This window comes from Vicia villosa, linkage group LG7, assembly GCF_029867415.1.
Source record: "Vicia villosa cultivar HV-30 ecotype Madison, WI linkage group LG7, Vvil1.0, whole genome shotgun sequence".
Lineage (NCBI taxonomy): Eukaryota > Viridiplantae > Streptophyta > Magnoliopsida > Fabales > Fabaceae > Vicia > Vicia villosa.
Window position 1 is genome coordinate 46,164,664 of NC_081186.1, and position 19,514 is coordinate 46,184,177.

Below are 19,514 nucleotides of genomic sequence, written 5' to 3' on the forward strand. Positions count from 1 at the left end.
TTCTCCAATCCCAAACTTTTGATTCCTTCACAATGACGTCTCTGCTGACTTCAACTTTGTTAGTCTCTGGACAATAGAGCTTGTATGCACCTGTACTGTGGTACCCCACCAATAACATCACTTTGCTTCTATCATCCAGCTTCTTCCTTCTAGCTTCTGGAACGTGTTTGTAACACACAGAACCAAAAACCTTCAGATGACTAACACTGTGTTTCTCTTTAGTCCACTTCTCTAAAGGAACAATTTCCTTCAGCCTCTTCGTTGGACATCTGTTGAGCACATATGCTGCAGTAGCAACAGCTTCTCCCCATAGATTATGAGGAAGCTTCTTCTCTTTAAGCATACTTCTCGTCATATCAAGCAAAGTACGGTTTCTACGTTCAGCAAGACCATTGTGTTGAGGAGTATGAGGAGCAGTAACTTCATGCTCAATTCCATTATCATCACAGAACTTCTGGAATTCTGTAGAGTTATACTCGCCTCCACCATCCGTTCTGAGAATCTTTATCTTCTGACCACTCTGCTTCTCAGCCATCACCTTGAACTTCTGGAATTCTGTAAACACCTCATTCTTAAACTTAATGAGAGTTACCCACGTCATTCTTGTGAACTCATCCACAAAAGACACAAAATACCTATTTCCTCCAAGTGAAGGTTCTGGAAATGGTCCACACACACATCAGAGTGCACTACTCCCAGACCATGCTTTGCTCTCGGAACAACTTCTGATACAAATGGCAATCTGGGTTGTTTGCCTTTCATGCATACCTCACATGACTTCTCAGGCTTTACAATCTTAGGAATGCCACGTACGAGCTTCTTAGAACTTAGATGCCCCAGACTTCTATAGTTCAAGTGCCCCAACCTCTTGTGCCACAGCTTACTATCACCTTCTGAGCCTTCAGCACTCAGACACTCTGTTTCAGTTGTTTCTATATTCACCTTGAATGTTCTGTTGATTCCCTGTTCAGATTGCATAATCAACTTCTGATTGGAATCATACAACTTCAAGAGGTTGTTCTTCATAACAACTGAGAAACCTTTCTCAATGAGCTGACCCACACTCATCAGATTGCTTCTGATTCCAGGAACATACCAAACATCCTAGATCAGAACAGTCTTTCCATTCTTCACTTTGGCTTTGACATTTCCCATACCTTCTGCATATAGGTACTTATCATCAGCACATCTGATCTTTGTCCTCCTTTCAGAGTCAAAGTCTATCAGCCATTGTTTGTTTCCAGTCAAGTGATTTGAACACCCAGTGTCCATATACCACCATTCTGACGAACATCTTTTGTCCGACTCTGAAGCCATCAATAGCACAGGTTCATCATCTGATCCTCCTCTGGCTATATTTGCTTCTTCTGATCTCCTTCCTTTGTTTGCCAAACAGTCTCTAGCAAAATGGCCAAACTGTTTGCAACAGTAACATTGAACTTTCTTCTTATCCTTTCCCTTCTGATATCTCTTCTCATCAGAAGTTGAGGCTTCCTTCCGGAATCTATCACCACGTCTATGCTTCTGGTCCTTCTTGACAAAAGAAGCCTTCAGAGCTTGCTCAACTTCTCTCTCAGAAGTTCTCTCAGTCAGACGCAACTCTTGTGCTTCTAAACTGCTTTGCAACTCTTCTATTCTCATGGTTTCCAGATCTTTAGAATGTTCAATGGATACAACAATATAATCAAATTGAGGAGTAAGTGACCTCAATATCTTCTCTATGATTACTTGTTCAGAAAGAGTTTCTCCACAAGCCTTCATCTCATTAGTGATCACAATCACTCTAGAGATATACTCAGAGACTTTCTCATTGTTCCTCATGTTGAGATTCTCATATTGCTTTCTCAGGGATTGAAGCTTCACCTTCTTCACTGATACGTCACCACCGTAACACCTGACCAGTATATCCCACGCCTCCTTTGACGTCATAGAATCAGCAATCTTCTCAAACACATTCACATCCACACACTGATGGATGAAGAACAACGCCTTTTGGTCTCTCTTCTTCGTCTCTCCCTGCGCTTCTCTTTGTTCTTCCGTTGCATCTGCTGCAACCGAAATATATCCTCCAGTGACAAGATCTAGAACATCTTGAGCACCAAATAATACACGCATTTGAATCATCCATCTATTCCAGTTTTTACCATCAAGGACTGGAAGTTTGGTATTCAAGTTGCTTCCAATCATCTTTAAACTTGTGCAGACAAAAACAGATTTCACTCACACTCACACAGTGTTTCCCAACCCACAAACAATCAAGAAAAATGTGATTCAACACAACTTTGTTTCTCAGAAACAAAATCAATCACACAGTCACACAAACTCACGTTCACTCGTGTTTCCCTGTGTTTGGAACCGGAGCTCTGATACCAATTGTTGGTGCACAATGAATAAAGATGGTGACAAAGAGAATAATAGAATAACGGCGCAAAAGAGATGAGAGAATAAATGTTGTATTCTACTACTAATGATAGCTATTACAAGGCTATTTATAAGAAAAGAAAATCTTGCCACATAAGCCCTAAAGCAGTAAACTTAGTGAACAAGTCTAAGGTACAAACAGTACAGTACTACAAAAATACTAAAGTACCCTTACTACTAAACAGCTAAGCTAATGGGACCCAGATAACATCTTCTGGTCAATACTATCTTCTGAGTAACCATCAGAAGATCAGTCCATCTTCTGAATATTGAATTACTCTTCAATAATTATGAGGAATGATAATGGAGAATGATGCAGAGACTTCTCCAAATTCATTGGTGCTTGCAACATAGAGGTAGCTGAAACCTAGGGGATCCTAGAAGGAATTAAGTTCGCAGTGAGCAAAGATTTCAGCATAATGGAGATTCAATCAAACAACAAAAGGGTGGTTGATAAAATCAATGGGAAGAAATTCTTTATTGGAGCAACAAAATGGTTGTTAAGCCAAATCAATCAGATGTTTCTAGGCGATATTCTAGTAAAGTTCATTCACGTCTACAGAGAAGCCAACCGATGCGCAGATACATTGATTAAGTAGAGTTTTCACCATGATCCAGGCCCTCAAGTGTTTGATGAATATCCAAAGAATTTAATTAACTTGTTCGCTAGCAACTAGGGGTGGAAATAGGTCAGGCCGATAACAGGGGCCTACAGGCTAGCCTATATAGGCTCAGGCCAGGCCACACATTATTTTTAAATAGAAAAGGCCTAGGCTTTTTTATAAGCCTATTTAGTTAAAAAGGCTAGGCCTCAGGCCCTAAAAGAAGCCTTTTAAGCCTATCAGGCCGGCCTATTTAAATAAATATGAATACTTTTTTTATTATCATTATGTTATGTTTTATACTTTGAATTAAAATAAATAAATAAAATTTGGTTATCTTGAAAAACTTGTAAAAATAAGATGAAAACATCTGATGAACATTGTTTTCATAAGTTCTCTTAAACAAATAGTCTTGTAAAAATTATGCTAAGAGGTAAGTTAAAATAAGTCAATGCAAACAAATTTTTAGTCTCTTGATTTTTTAGTTAGTTAGTCTATTTAAAAATTATTCTAATTGATTATATACATATGTGTAAAACAAATAGGCTTTTATATAGGCTAACAGGCTAATCAGGCCTTCGAAAAGGCCAGACTCAGGCCTAAAAAATAAGCCTACGACAGGCCACAGGCCAGGCTTCGGCTTCTGTTTTTTTGACAGGCCAGACTTAGGCTTGGCAAAGCCTAGCTCGGCCCAGCCTATTTCCACCCCTACTAGCAACTTGAGTTATCTCTATGTAGTTTTTTTTTTTTTTGCTTAAACCCTCCATCTTATTAAAAAAAAAAACCCTTAATCTTGGTATCTGTTTATATTATATAGCTAGCGCCTAGCAGGATAAAGGAACATCACCTTGGTTTCTGTTTTTGAAGTATGGCTTCTACTTCGTCCCTTTCACTCTTCCTCATCCCTTCTTCTTCTTCTTCTTCTTCAATTCCTTCGCTATGCTTATCCCAAACCACTATCAAATGCAAACACCGTTTCTCATTTCCTTCTCTAAATAGAAAGCTCGCAACTTTACCCTTTTCATCCACAAAACGCTCCGTTACTAGAGCCGCCGCTGAGTACAAATTCCCTGACCCAATTCCTGAATTTGCAGATTCCGTAAGTTTTCTCTTCAAATTTTGAATATTTGTTTAATGTGCTCGTGAATAATTTCTTTTAAGTGAATAATCTTTTTGTGGGTTTCAGGAGACCGAGAAATTCAAAAAGCACCTTCTTGATAAGCTTTCAAAGAAAGATGTTTTTGAAGAATCAGTTGAAGAAGTTGTTGGAGTTTGCACTGAGGTTGGTTATTTTGTTTTTTTGTATTATTATCATTTCCCTTTGTGTTAGCTAGTTTAGTTTGATTGATTACAAGATTTGTGTTTTTTTTTTTTGTTTGTTTGTGTTTTTACTCTTTCTTGAGTTGAGTAATGTCTTTTTGTTTATGTTCAAAATCCTATTTTTTTAACGGTCATTGTTAGCATTCCTTATACCCTACTTTGTCACTGATGAGTGATGACAAGTTGACAACATGTGATTAGGACACCGGAAACACGACACCGACACCGACACTGACACGTTGATACCGGTAATAAGTTGGAAAATGAATAAATTAAACGCAATGACAAAGATTGGTGTCACCTACAGTGAAACAAAGATGACAATTGTTGTTACCTGAAATAAGATAAAATTGGTTGAGCTTAGCATATGAAATAAGGTTTTAGAGAAGTTATTGAATTTGCTTGAGATTTTTATGCTTTTGTTAGAGAAATCTATAATTGATTTCTTACAATGATAGAACACCATACTACTTTGTGTGAGACAACAAAATAAGGTTGGTTGTGCATAAAATTATAGCATGCTCTTAGTTCATACATAGGCATTTATCTGATTGTAAAACTCTTTGTAATCCAAGTTGAACATATGTAACTAACCAAGAAAAAGAAAATCAGGGATGAAGAAGATATGATCTTCTCTATGATATCAATACAATACTTTCATGTTTTAGTAATTTGAAAGGTTAATTTAGAATATATCTTATGTAGTGTTTGAATGTCTTTCTTTCATACAAGGTTGTCAAATAGCCGCTATGGTGGTGCCGTGCTATTGTGCAATGTAGCATAATCTGAACAAGTCAATATTGTTTTGTGATCCGGTATTTAGTACAAAGTTTTTCAGTTAGAGGTTATCTATCGTAACACTATAGCATGACAGTGTAGGAGAATATGAACAAATTGTATCTTGCGCGATCTCCGATTAACAACACTGCTTTCAGCTATGACTGTGTTAAACATCGTATCAAATGCAATATAGACATGTCCTTTCTTCTCTGCCTCTGGTTGGCATGAAATAAATGAGTAACTGTTTAAGATTGATTCACCAAGTAGTTTCTTTTGTGTGTATTTGTTTGTACACTGGTACTAATTCTCGAGCTTCATCTGATTTCTGAAATAAAGTCCATACTTACCTTGTTGCCTATGAATTCTGTGATTATGATTGAATTGAACAGATTTTCAATACCTTCTTGCATTCCGAGTATGGAGGTCCTGGTACACTCTTGGTTGATCCTTTCATTGACATGGCTGATACTGTAACCGAACGGGGATTGCCTGGAGGACCGCAAGCTGCACGTAGTGCTATGAAATGGGCCCATGCTAATGTCGACATAGACTGGAACGAATGGACGGGTGGTAATAGCAACAAATAAAATACCTCTTCTTGTATGTTGTAGAGCACTTAGTTAGATCTGTAGCAGTTGTGGTGCACTGGTGCTTATGTTGGTGCTAAGTTTAGAATTATTGTAGGGGGAAAGTACTTATAGAAGAGTATTATTTGCTTACTCTGAGAACATGAGCTTGAAGATTTTGACATTTATTTTTATTTGTGTTTACATTCAAAATATGTGATGTTTCAAGCAATATTAGATAAAGCAATTTAGAAATAAAATAAAAAAATAAAAACACAACGCTAGAAGGAGGGGTTGAACCTCCGACCTTGTGGTTAACAGCCACACGCTCTAACCAACTGAGCTATTCCAGCTTGTTGGTATGTTATAAGAATTTTACAATTTATTTTAATTCTTTAGTAAAAACAAAATCGACATTAATTTGCACCTTAATTATATTAATATGTACTATTGGACTGTTTGGCGTTTTCTTTAGACATATTTGTTTTCACGTTATCCTCAAAATATTGGACACAATTTAAATATCTTTGTTTAATTTCAATTTTTAATTTATAAAGCTCTGAGAGTCTAATTAATTTTGTTAGATGTGTACACTTGGTGTCATATCACATATGTATAGCAAGATTTTTGCTCTGAATTTCTACACCTGGTTATCATCATCTTTTGTTGACCCCCAATTCAAAATGGTTCTTCTATCAACTTGTGTGGAATCCCTCTAGGTTTTTTAATTCCTTTGATTTGGTGCTCTTGTTCTCTATTCTTAGTCGTTGATGAGATAGATGGAAAATTGAAAATGTCTCTTTTAAAAGAAAAAGAAGTAGGTGTAACAATGGATGGGTGAAGTTGAGACTGGTGACAAGGTCTTCAAGATTCATAAACCATTACATGAATCGAGTAAGAAATAAATTTTTGTACGAGGGGAAGGGTGAGTGCATGACAGTCTCCTAATTTTAGGAGTTACTTTGGTTTTTTTATTGAAGTCAATAGGTTGCTAGTTAGACTTGTTGTAAGTATCCCTCATATCAAATTTCTCATATCATTGCATCTTTTGAAAATCATTATACACATGGGAAAATGAACTTTCCCAAATCTAATCGGTATGATTTGAATCAAGTAGCAATGTGATTAGAATCACGAGTCTTTACATTTTTCTGCAGAGGCATCTCATATCCTTTTTCACCAGAGCTTTGTCGGATCGTAACATATGTCTTAATCAGTATATGAGAAAGAGCTTATGGCATTGCTCCTTGCCATTCAACACTGAGACATTATTTACTAGACAACTCATTTGTGATTAATTCGAATCATTTCATATTTGTAGGATTATTCCATTTTTGTGATTAATTTGAATCATTTTTAAGTCTTAATACAATTTACAGGATTATTCCATTTGTGTCACTTCCATATTGATATTATTACACGAAATGAAACAGCACTTTCGGCCAAAAAAACATAATTAGTGTAATTTAATAGTAGTAATCAAGTGTGCAGAAGACAATAAAGAGCTTCTGCTCTACCATATCCCCAAGAATGAAAATCATAAAATCCACCTTCATTCACTCCGCCATCTTTGACAGAAATTGAAAAGTTCTGATGTCAAAAGATTACTATCATTGGCACTGCTGGCTGTTGAGGGACAATACTCAGCCTGTATCAGTAAAACTAAATAGAGGACTAGTTCAAAATAGTTTGTTCTTGAGGTTTTGATTGCTGTATAATTTGACACCAATAAATGAAAGAACAGTGACAGGAATCCGTAAATTGAAACCCAATTCATAACCATTAACTGCCGGTGAATGAATTAACCTACTACTCTTCCTGAACTTGGCCATCTGTAAATGCAGAGAAAGGTTAAATGTGTGTGCATACAAATGAAAAGGTACATTCCATTAAAGCCGGACAAATATTTGAAGATTCGAAAGCCTCACCAGCAAGATGGACGGCCAAATTGGCTTGAGCATCAGCCTCGGAGTTGAATTCCTTGACAAAGGAAACAGAGTTATTTTTGAAGCACAAGTAAAAGCATGTATGTGTAAATAAAAAAATAATTTTGAAGTACATGGGAAAATCATAACACTAAGAAGTTTCAGAAGTCATCTCCTATTCGCATTTTTTAGTTTTACCGAAAACACACATTTCTCAAACTTTAGATAATTTGCAAGATTAAGGTACCCAAAAAATTGCTAATATAAAGCCAAATACAATTCCATAATACACCAAAAGCAGTAAAGTGTACCTACCCTTAGAACATGACTGATCTGAAATGATGCAAATTTATCCTTGAGTTCTTTGGCAACCTTATACAATGTAGCCAAGCTCTCATTCTTGACCTTCCATGAGCCATCAATCTGTTTCATGCAGTAGCATTGGAAAATTGAAGAGAGAACAAACAGAAAATAACAGTGACAATATGCTAGAAAGCAGTAATTTATTCTATTCGACGATGATAACACGATGCTAGAAAATAACACATTTTGTCTGACCTAACTCATCAACTAAATGCTACCAATGGAAATGAAACATGGCATCAAGTGCTTCCAAAGGATGCTAGGTCCCATTAGGCCATTGGCAAAGAGGCAACGTCTACGAACATTGTGTTGGGTGTGAAGAGGTGGATTTAATCTCACATAACATTGCTTAGAGATATGACATGTGTAATGTTTATAAAGTTTGGGCAGCTCTCACCTTACAAGCTGGTTTTGAAAGGTTGAGTTAGGCTCAATCCAAATTCTCAAAAATAAGGAAAAGATTTATAAGATGCAAAAACCTACGAAGGACAGATTCCAACACGGACACTGCGACACGAACACTCCGACACCAATATTTCAAAAACTTAGGACACCGACGCCACCATATATGTGATAGTATATGAGTTTCATTTATTCATCTAATATCAAAAGAGTTAAATATATTCTAATCAAAATTAATGTCTTTAATTCTTTATTGATAACATTGTTTCACATGTTTAACCCATTTAATCGTGCATGAGATTTGTCTAGAAAATGTATAAAGTGTGTTGAGGAAAAGAAAAACACAATATTTTTAAAGAAAACATGTCTGAATTATCGGACACGTGTTGTATGCGTGTCATATGGGTATCGGACACCGATCAAAATATGTCAAAACAAAGAAAAAAATCAATTTTTTGGGGACACTTGTCTGGCTTTTCTGACACTAGTTTAACTTTTCTGACACGTGTCGTAAAGGTGTAATACAAGTGTAGGACACCGCGACACGCCTACTTCTAGAGGTGTCCGCGCTTCATAGGAAAAAACTAAAGAAACAATGAAAATATACCATGATAATTAACATTTAGTTATGTTAGAATAAACTGAACATAAAGAAGAATATAAATGGCCAACCTGCAAGCACACAAGTTTAGAGTCCCCTTGTATACAGATATTGGTGAATCCTTTTTTAAGAGCATATTTCATTCCCAATATCGCTGCACGATATTCAGCAAAATTGTTTGTTGCTATACCCACGCCTTCACGAACCCTATGAATCTTTAAAATAATAATAGTTAAAAAGATCAATAATTGTATGAAAATTATGCATATGCATAGAAACATGAAATGCGTACCACATTCCCATCTTTAGATCGCAGAATAGCCCCAGCACCAGCTTTTCCAGGATTTCCTTTTGACGCACCGTCGAACTCAACAATACAAGTCTTCTGCAGCAGTATAGATGACTATGAATACGTATATAAATCATAAAGATTTCATTCAAACTCTATCGATACAAATCAACAATAGCAACTAGAGATCTTCCAATGACCACCCTATAATAGCATGGTTACATAATAGCACCGGACATTGTTGTAGAAATAGGGGAACCCTAAGTAAACATAATTTTGCATAGATGAACATGAGCATTAATATGATTTCTGCTTACATTTGCAAGTGAAGATGCTTCGCTCACGGTAGAACGATCTAACTTGACTTGCTTTTTGAAAGGATCTTCAGAGATGGATGTCAAACCAATTGATTTCTGCTATGCAATTAAGAAACTTATATGTTAAAACATTTACACGCAAAAAAGTTTGGCTAGTGCATCCAGTTATGCAGAATCAACACATAAAGAAAAGATACCCATAATTTTGACCTATTCAAACCACTATATTTTTGGCATGTTTGATTAGAAAAAATGGTTTATGAAATAATGAAAATCTTTTTCTTTTGCTGTTTCTCGAAACCAAACATTCTCCCAAACCAAACAAGTCCTTACTTACTAACACCACTGATAGGATTCAATTTAATATCTAAAAACAGTAAATAAACAAGGACAAGATTGTGTAAGAAAGTTCTGATTTTTATTAAGCTACTAGAGTTCAAATGGGATCTAGTAGTACAAGCTAAAAGCAGAAAGCTCAGAATTTGCAGAAAAAAGATAGAAATGACAGAGGCTCTTAGAGAGGCCTATTACTCTCCCAAGTGGATATTCCACTACTCAATTTCTGCATACCCTAATGATTGCTGAACCAATCATTAAATACTGAATCCTAGGATTTATTCTCCACTCACAGGCTGCCAACTGTCAGACCCATGTGCAGCACAATCTATTATAGATTCTATTCTCTCTCCTTCCCTTTTTGTCTTTTCCTCACATATACCTTACCATATCTATCAACTCTTCCCCCTTCAAAACTATCCTTGACCTCAAGGATAAAGTGTGGAAATTCAGCCTGCATTCTCTCAATTAATTCCCATGAATTCTCAAATTCTGGGAGGTTCTTCCATTTCACTAGAATTTCCTTCTCTCCTTGCTCATTCCTTCTTTCACTAATCACCTTCTCAGGCTCAGGCTCCAGCTGCCATTCTTCATTCATGCATTCTGGCAGTGGTTGTGGAGTCACAGAAGGGATTACTGCCTTCTTAAGTAAGGATGCATGAAAAACAGGGTGCACCTTAGTATCCTCAGGCAGTTTTAGTTTATAAGCAACAGCCCCAATCTTCTGAATCACCTCATAAGGTCCATAATATCTAGGACTCAACTTCTGGTTTAATCTCTTGGCCAACTTCTTCATCTTGTAAGGCTGAATTTTCAGGAACACCATATCTCCCACCTCATACTCCACTTCTCTTCTATGTTTATTTGCTTGTCCTCTCATCAATTCTTGGGCTCTACATAATTGATCCTTTAATTCCTTAATCATTAAGTTTCTCTCAGCAGTAAGTATGTTGACCTCATCTACCACTGATGGAGGAGTGTCACCTCTGATTAGAACTGGAGGAACCCTCCCATACAAGGCTTCAAAAGGAGTGGTCTTGAGAGAGGCATGGTAATTGGTATTGTACCAATATTCTGCCCAGGCTAGCCATTTAGGCCAATGCTTAGGTTTCAGCCCAGTAACACACCTTAGATAGGTCTCTAAGCATCTATTCACCACCTCAGTTTGGCCATCAGATTGAGGGTGGTAAGCACTACTATACTTCAGCTTAGCACCAGCCTGTTTGAACAATTCAGCCCAAAAATTGCTCAAAAAAACCTTGTCTCTATCAAACACAATAGAACTAGGGAATCCATGGAGCTTTACAACTTCTTTAATGAAAACTTCAGCAATGCTTTTGGCTGTATAGGGGTGGCTAATAGGAATGAAGTGAGCATATTTAGTTAACCTGTCCACTACTACCATCACAGTATCCATACCTTGGGCCCTAGGCAATCCTCCAATGAAATCCATGGATATATCACTCCATGTCTGTGAAGGAATTGGTAAAGGTTGAAGCAGCCCCCCTGGTGACAAGGTTTGATACTTGTTTCTTTGGCATACTTCACAAGCCTGCACATAAGCTTGAATTTGCTTTCTCATCCCTTCCCAATAAACCACACTAGCAATTCTTTTGTAGGTTCTGAGATACCCTGAATGCCCCCCTACAGCTGTATCATGGAATTCATTCATAATCCAAGCCACCCTAGGTGAATCCTTTGGAAAAACTACTCTATTCTCATGATACAATCTCCCTCCTTTCAATTGAAACCCCTTCTGGCCCTGAGGATCCAGCACCAAAGCTTGCACCACAGCCTTTAGCTTATCATCCTTTTGGATCTTTTCTTCCAATCCCTCCCAGAATTCACACTGAATGGTGGAAATATGAGCATACTGTATCTGCCTAGACAAAGAGTCTGCAGCACTATTTTCCCTACCCGGTTTGTACTTAACCTCAAAGTCAAAGCCTAATAGTTTAGATAACCATTTTTGCTGTTCCTCCCCCATAATTCTCTGTTCAGTGATGAATTTGAGGCTCTTTTGATCAGTGTGGACTTTAAACTGTCTGCCTAATAAATAGGGCCTCCATTTTTGGACTGCAATCACCACAGCCATCAACTCCCTTTAATAAATAGGGTCTCTGTTCCACTTATCCCCACACTTAACAGAGCCCCTTCTTACTTCTTTCCTCCAGTTCAGCAGGGTTCAATCTCCTCCCTTTAAACTTCTCATTCCCTCCACTGCTAGTCTTCTCATTCTCCTTTTTAAACCCTCCAAAATCTCCAGGATCCTTAATCCTCAGAGATCCTCCTCTATCCTTCCATGTTCCTCCTTTCTCTGTTAGGGCTTCATTCTTTTCTTCAATTAACAAAGCTCTGTCCATGAGTTCAGCTAAGCTCTGACTCTCATGAAGCTTCAACTCTGCCTGAATCTCTTCCCTTAATTCATTCATAAAAATGGAGTCCAACATACCTCTCTCCTCTCTTCGTAATGGAGCCACCATCATTTCAAATTTTTCCATATATTCTACCACCGTCCCCTTCTGCCTTAGGCTCAACAGAGGTCCCAACGGGTTGTGCAAGAGACCCGGTTGAAACCTCCTCATCACTGCTAACTTAAATTCCTCCCAAGTTCTTAAAGGAGCTTGTTCTTCCCACCATTGATACCAGTTCAGGGCCTTATCCTCCATAGCCAACACTACTGCTTCCAACTTCTCCTGGACCCTGACTCCATTCAAATGAAAGTATCTTTCAATGCGTACCAGCCAGCCGTACGCATCTTCACCCTTGAAGATCGGAATCTCCAGTCGTCTCCTCCCTCCGAAGAACCGGGATCCACCTTCGCCTCCCCTACGATGGTAACGAGGTCGCGACTCCCGTGACAACGTACTCCGGTCGCTACCTCCATCGTCTTCTTCCTCCTCGTACCCTCTTCCATTGCGTCTACGATTCCGAGTAGGTCTCTCTTGAATCAGTTGTCTAATCTGTCCCACTGTCACTTGTGGTCGTGCTTGTTGCTCCAACACTAGCTCACGAATTTGTGCCATCGTTCCCTCAAAGTTATCCATCCTCTGTTCGATTGTGTCGACTCTGTTTTCCATGACTTTTCGTGTAAAGACCATTCACAGAGGAGAAGAAACCAAGGCTCTAGATACCAAATTGATAGGATTCAATTTAATATCTAAAAACAGTAAATAAACAAGGACAAGATTGTGTAAGAAAGTTCTGATTTTTATTAAGCTATTAGAGTTCAAATGGGATCTAGTAGTACAAGCTAAAAGCAGAAAGCTCAGAAATTGCAGAAAAAAGATAGAAATGACAGAGGCTCTTAGAGAGGCCTATTACTCTCCCACGTGGATATTCCACTACTCAATTTCTGCATACCCTAATGATTGCTGAACCAATCATTAAATACTGAATCCTAGGATTTATTCTCCACTCACAGGCTGCCAACTGTCAGACCCATGTGCAGCACAATCTATTATAGATTCTATTCTCTCTCCTTCCCTTTTTGTCTTTTCCTCACATATACCTTACCATATCTATCAACACCAACATTTTTTCATATCTAGACTAATATTAAACTCAATGGAGGTTTATAGCTGAAAATGTGAGTATATATTTTCGATATGAAAATGATGAAAAATTGATGATTTATAACACAACTATCGAACATAAAATCTTAGCATACAAATACATAATCCTGGATCTTTGCCTTCCTGAGAAGCATTTATAAATTCAAAATGGTGCTAAACTTACCACATAATCTTGTCCTAGCACTTCTATAGCTCTCCTTTTAGATGTATCTGCACTTGATGTGGTCCCTTTGGTAGAAGAAGGGTCCTGAAACACATAGTAAATCTTCTGATTTTCTTCATAAACAAACCCAAAATCCGACATCAAAGCTGTCTAAACAAACATCTTATAAATTCAAAATGGGGCTAAACTTACCACATTATCCTGTTCGAGTACTCCTATAGCTCTCTTTTTAGATGTATCTGCATTTGATATGGTCCCTTTGGTAGAAGAAGGTTCCTGAAACACATAGTAAATCTTCTGATTTTATTTATAAACAAACCTAAAACCACATTAAAGGTGTCTAGGGAGAAAGCATATGTCAAGGGAACAGGAATGTGTCAGCTATAAGAAGAATACTATCTTAAAAAGATTTTTTTAACAAAAAATACTATTATCTTCGTTTAAACCTTATTTTAAGGGAACAGAAATGTGTCAGCTATAGATCAAGAATACAGGCTTATTTTAAACAAGAAAAAATAAAACCTTAAGAAGTTGATAAAAGTTTTCAGAAAATTGAACATCTTCGTTTTTCAACTCACAAATAACCTTTTCCCTTCCTATTTCTCTAGAGAAAATTATTCATCAAAAAAGACAAAATCAAACACGTTGAAACTGCTATTTACCTGGAACGGACATGGAACAAGTGATCCAAACAAATCCTCTTTCAAATCAGAGGCTCTAATTGTGTATAAAGCATTCTTTAGTCCATGCGAGAGAAGATATTCCTCTGTTTCGTTCGACAACGAATATCCCTTAAATACACTAACAGGAGGATCACATACCTAACACAACAGAAACATCAAAATGTCGTTAAGAACCTTTGAAGATTACTTTTTGATTTTGAAACAGGGAAATGGAAACAACAAACACCATAACAATGCTCTCAAATCAATAACTACACATATAATTACTACATCCAATCAAACAACTAAGTTTCTGCAATAAAGAAAAAGGCAATTTCAATACTAGCAGTAGCAACAGATCATGCCCATAAAGATCATAAGCATAAGAAATAATATTTCAATTTCAACACACATATTAGACAATAATTTGGATGATTATCGCACTTGATATATGTGGTTAATTATATTCAATAGATGGTTAACAATCATAACATGTTGCAATTCATCAATCATCCACCAAATATAGTTAACAACAATTTATAGGTGTTCAAATATACACTGAACATCCAAATCGTGTCCAAGTATACATGATTCTCAAATGTTCAAACATACATGATATTAATCAATTAAAATTGTGTTAAAATATAAACCCTAAAAATCGTGATTAATTGTGTCCAGTGGTTAATAAATTTCTAGACCTTGCTATATGCCTATATCCATTAACCATCTAGGTTAAACATTGAAGTTATTATCTCACTTAGTGGTCAACTGTTAGTATATATTCACCTATGAAGCACAGACACTGGAAACACACACCTACACATTGACACCGATAATAATTTGAATAAATAAATAAAATTAAACGAAATCACAAGTGTCATGTTGGTTTCGAACACGGACACTGAGACACTTTTTTTCAGAGGTATTAGTGCTACACAGATATTCATACTCTTGCCAGGACTTAAACCCTAAACCTCTAACTCCTTTAAACCTCAGGTGAGCTACCCCTCCCACCCACTCCTACCACTATCTACATTTTCAACTAAACACTTTTCAGCTCACCTTCAACTTTGATACCAATAAAGATAAAAACTTTAAAACAGTGAAAACTAAAAATCACCAACATTTAAATAACAAAAACGATATTCGTAACAAAATTACCGAAGATCCAACTTGAGCCTGAGAATCACTAAGACTATTATAAATCCCAACAACATCCCCTTTCCTCACAACATAAAAAGCATCCTTTTCCTTATCCATCGTCGTTTCCGCCTCTACTTTCGTCCGCTGAGAAACACCACTTTTGCGAGGTTTTCTAGTGGAATAGCAGCGAGTCCCTGTCAACGCGAATTCAGACCTAACACAAGAATGAAGTGATTTTATCGGGAACGAGAAATTGGAAGGAGTTGCGTTGTTTGAGACGAACCGAGTGGTTCTTCCGAGTATGGTGGCTGTGAATGATGAGAGCTGTGATAACAAACCGTTCATGACAGAAGAGTTATCCAGGTTGAATGAGCGCAGAATCAAGGTTTTTTGGGTTTATGCATTGTGGAATGGAGTGTTGAAATTTGAATTGCGGGGGTTAGTGGTTTAGTAGAGCAGAATTGGGAGTTGGAAGATGAAGAAGAACGATGAGTGGGGTTGAGGAATGGTGTTGCTGTTAACTGCTAGGGGTGTGATTTTTCTGTTACTTGAATCGGGCTTTGTTTTGGGCCCTTGTCTGAAAGGTTTTTTTGCTATTAGCACCCAACTAGTTTTTCTAAGACACTCTTAATAGGTAACTGCCAAAAGCTATATTTTGAGGACTTAGATTATATAATTTTGTCAATGTAAAAAAATTTACACTGTGAGTCAATTACAATCGTTAGATTGCTGCCCTGCGGATTAATTAAACGCTGGATCTTTATTGAAGAATTTTTGTTGCTCTACGAAGTAATTAAACGTTGAAACTTCATTGAAAGATTATTGTTACCCAAAAGACAATTGAATCATGGATCCACAAAAAATCATCGTCGTCCTAAAGGCTTCTCGAGGAACTAGACACTCCCTAAATTTGCTACTCAAGAATATAAATCTACACAAGTATAAGGAAGTGAATCCCCAAAAAGAGTAAGTATTTCATTATTAAAATCTCGAAGGAAGTAATTGCATAAATTCACTAAGGGAACGAGTACATAAACGGCCTTGATGGGCAAATTTACATAAAAATCAGGCTGCACAAGATAGACAAAAGATTTATAGTGATAAAAGAAGATCTTTGGAATTTGAAATAGGACATCATGTTTTCATAAGAGTCACCCTTAGGACAGGAATTGGAGGAGCGATTAAGGCCAAGAAGTTGACACTAAGGTTTATCGAGCCTTTCCAGATTCTAAAGCGAGTTGGATCAATAACATACCATATAACTTTACTGTCTCATTTATCTTATTTTTATTATGTATTTCATGTTTCTCAACTGAGAAAATATCATCCAAACCCATCACACATTATAGAATATGAAACATTAGAACTCAAGGATAACTTGGAATACAAAGCTTTACCAATTAAGATTCTAGACCACATGGTGAATGTATTTCGAGGGAACGAGATATCGTGGGTTAGAATCATGTGGGACGAAGCTACAGGCGATTAAACTTGGGAAAGAGAAGAAGAGATGCGAAAATAATATCCTCATTTATTTTAGGTACGTTAAATTTTTAGGACGAAATTTCTTTTAAGGAAAGTAGTATTGTAACATCTTATTTTTTTATTAATTCGGCTTTAAAATTTTTAGATGAAACAAATATTTTATATATTTATTATTAATATTATTAATTAATATTTTGATCATTAACATTATTATTATTATTATTATTATTATAAATACCAAAAAGATAGAAATGTGATTATTATTATTAATAAAATATGCTAAGACAAATCTAGAGCATGGATGATCTTAATTTTATACTTTAATTTAACATCTCATTGATGAACAAAGAAAACAAAATGTGGCATGAAAGTGCGATGACAAGACTTGATAAGCAAGGAAAAACTAAAGTACATTAAGATAATTTTATATTATTTTTATGGTAGTATAAATAGAGGATTCGCCCTCACTTCATTTCTCATTCATTCAAATAAATTAGTTTTTCGATAGCTTGGTTGACACTTGTTAATTGAGTTAAGGAAGCTTTTGGTTCATAGTTCAATACTTGGTAGCAGCATTTATTTGTAAACAAGTTGTTGATACTTATAAATCAACAACTTTAAAAAAATATAAAAATATATAAAAAAAACTAATTTTTGTATTGTTTAGATTTTGGATGAAATTCTAAAATTAGCGAAATTTAGATAATATTTTTTCTCTTTACTGATAAACTGTTATAATGCGTAAATTTTAATTTTAATATTTTAATATTATTTATTTTAACTACTATTTTATTTTTGTTATAATATTCAAATAATTTTATTTATTTAAAATATTATCAAGGGTATGCTCTCGGGTAAATTTTAAAAACCATCAAATATAAATAAATGTATAGTTTAATTGACATTTAAATTAAATAAATATTATCATTTAAATTAAATAAATATTATCATTTAAATTAAATAATATTATCAGGAGCAATGGACCTGTCTGATTGTACAAGCTCCAAAGAGCTATGATGTCAGACCACATGTATGGACATCTGAATTTTGAAGAGCCTTGAAGAAGAAGACGTTTGTGTAACTGTTGTGTATCTCAAATATATTTATGTTTGCAGTTTGATGTAAGGTTACATGTCACGTAGCTGGGGTTTGTGGTTTTATTCCTATCTACATGACTTAACTGTGCTTTGGTTGTTTTAGCCAAAATTTTCCAAAGGGGATACTGTTAGTTCCATGGTTTTAGCCTAAAACATGGTTCTTAACTGATGTTGAAACACCTTGATCAACTGTCATGACAGGTTTTGCTGCCATGAGTTTTTACAGATGTTCTGCCAGATGTTGTGACATTCTATACTAGAACATCATGACAGTTCAGACTAGATTTTAATCCTTGAAGATTTGATTGAAAAATGTGACTTTCTGGAAGATTCAGGCACTCATACAGGCGCAACTGATCAAGGATTTGTAGGACAAATGCATATTTCATTTGGTTTCAAAAAAAGGGTCATCGAGATTTTTTTTAGGAAACTAAGATTTAATTTGATTTGTTCATATTTTCTGTGAAGATCTTGCAGCTGATTGAAAAACGAGAAGATTGGATTTTATTCAGAAGTCAAAGCCCATACTGCAAGAGTCTACAAAAGGATACTTGTTAAACCTACTATTGCAAGCATTCATAAATAGAAACCGTGAATGCAAATAAGGGTTGGTGTTTTGGGAGTCTTTTAAGGTTTTCCTGTGTTTCTGTTTTTGTGTCACTCATGTATCTTCTGATACATTGAGGTTGACTGTTTGTTCTCACTCTTGAAACTTTTAAGCAAGATCAAATACTGTTTATTTGACAATGTAATCTTTCTATTTGGTTCCTATGGTCACAAGGTGTGTGAGTGTCTTTACCACTGAGGTGATTGGAAGTGAGATGGTGATTTCTCATATCTAAATGATGATTTCTAGGTAGAAGTTGCAAGGGGTGGTGATTAGGAGAGAAGTTGTAAATTGGGACTGTTTAGGCTTTGAACTAATACTATTATAGTGGATTTCCTTCCTGGCTTGGTAGCCCCCATATTAGGTGTTGTTGCACTTAATTTGGTTAACAATTTACTGTGTTATTTATCATTCCACAGTTTATTTCAGTTTTGATATTTATGTTGTCTATCACCAGATGTTATAACATCTGTCTTGATATTGTGTGGTGTTAGGACATCATTCTTGACATCTGTTTTGTAAGTTCCATAATTTAAAAAATAATCTATGACAATTTGAGGTTGTGTTATTCTTGCATTAATAGATTAATTGTTTAAATATTTATTCATTTATATTTGAATGATTGTGATTGTTAGACTAAGAAAAAGATATATTACTCCTTGAGGTGAGAAATAATAAAATCGTTAGATATTAACTGTTAGATCATCAATAACATAAAGAAAATTGGATACGTTGAATAGTTGTATTCGGTTGGGTTCAGGCTAAGGAATTACTTGACCAACTATGTCATTTACGGTCTGCCTCTCTTTCTTGGAAGTCAAATTAAACTTATTGTGTATATGTGAGGTTTGTGAGAGCAA

The 19,514-nt window shown here is 35.9% G+C and overlaps 2 protein-coding genes and 1 non-coding gene across 4 annotated transcripts; 1 reads left to right on the forward strand and 2 right to left on the reverse strand.

Annotated features, from left to right (window-relative positions):
- Nucleotides 1-3,838: 3,838 nt before the first annotated feature.
- LOC131617178 (protein PLASTID REDOX INSENSITIVE 2, chloroplastic-like) lies at nucleotides 3,839-5,949 on the forward strand. The gene is made up of 3 exons (XM_058888523.1): nucleotides 3,839-4,122; nucleotides 4,210-4,305; nucleotides 5,513-5,949. Exons 1-3 carry the CDS (start codon nucleotides 3,892-3,894, stop codon nucleotides 5,708-5,710), a joined length of 525 nt encoding a protein of 174 aa, XP_058744506.1. The 5' UTR covers nucleotides 3,839-3,891; the 3' UTR covers nucleotides 5,711-5,949.
- A 19-nt stretch (nucleotides 5,950-5,968) lies between these two features.
- TRNAN-GUU (transfer RNA asparagine (anticodon GUU)) lies at nucleotides 5,969-6,042 on the reverse strand. Its single transcript has one exon. It is a non-coding gene; the product is annotated as a tRNA-Asn (tRNA).
- A 383-nt stretch (nucleotides 6,043-6,425) lies between these two features.
- On the reverse strand, nucleotides 6,426-15,976 carry LOC131620502 (uncharacterized). 2 transcript variants are annotated; one of them, XM_058891604.1, is made up of 11 exons: nucleotides 15,749-15,976; nucleotides 15,484-15,659; nucleotides 14,323-14,481; nucleotides 13,853-13,936; nucleotides 13,661-13,744; nucleotides 9,587-9,682; nucleotides 9,273-9,365; nucleotides 9,052-9,195; nucleotides 7,930-8,037; nucleotides 7,618-7,669; nucleotides 6,426-7,521 (listed from the first exon to the last, which is right to left on the reverse strand). In XM_058891604.1, exons 2-11 carry the CDS (start codon nucleotides 15,580-15,582, stop codon nucleotides 7,499-7,501), a joined length of 942 nt encoding a protein of 313 aa, XP_058747587.1. In that variant the 5' UTR covers nucleotides 15,583-15,659; nucleotides 15,749-15,976; the 3' UTR covers nucleotides 6,426-7,498. The 2 variants fall into 2 exon arrangements, with proteins under 2 accessions (XP_058747587.1, XP_058747586.1); XM_058891603.1 differs by having other exon boundaries at nucleotides 6,435-7,521; nucleotides 15,484-15,976.
- Nucleotides 15,977-19,514: the final 3,538 nt, after the last annotated feature.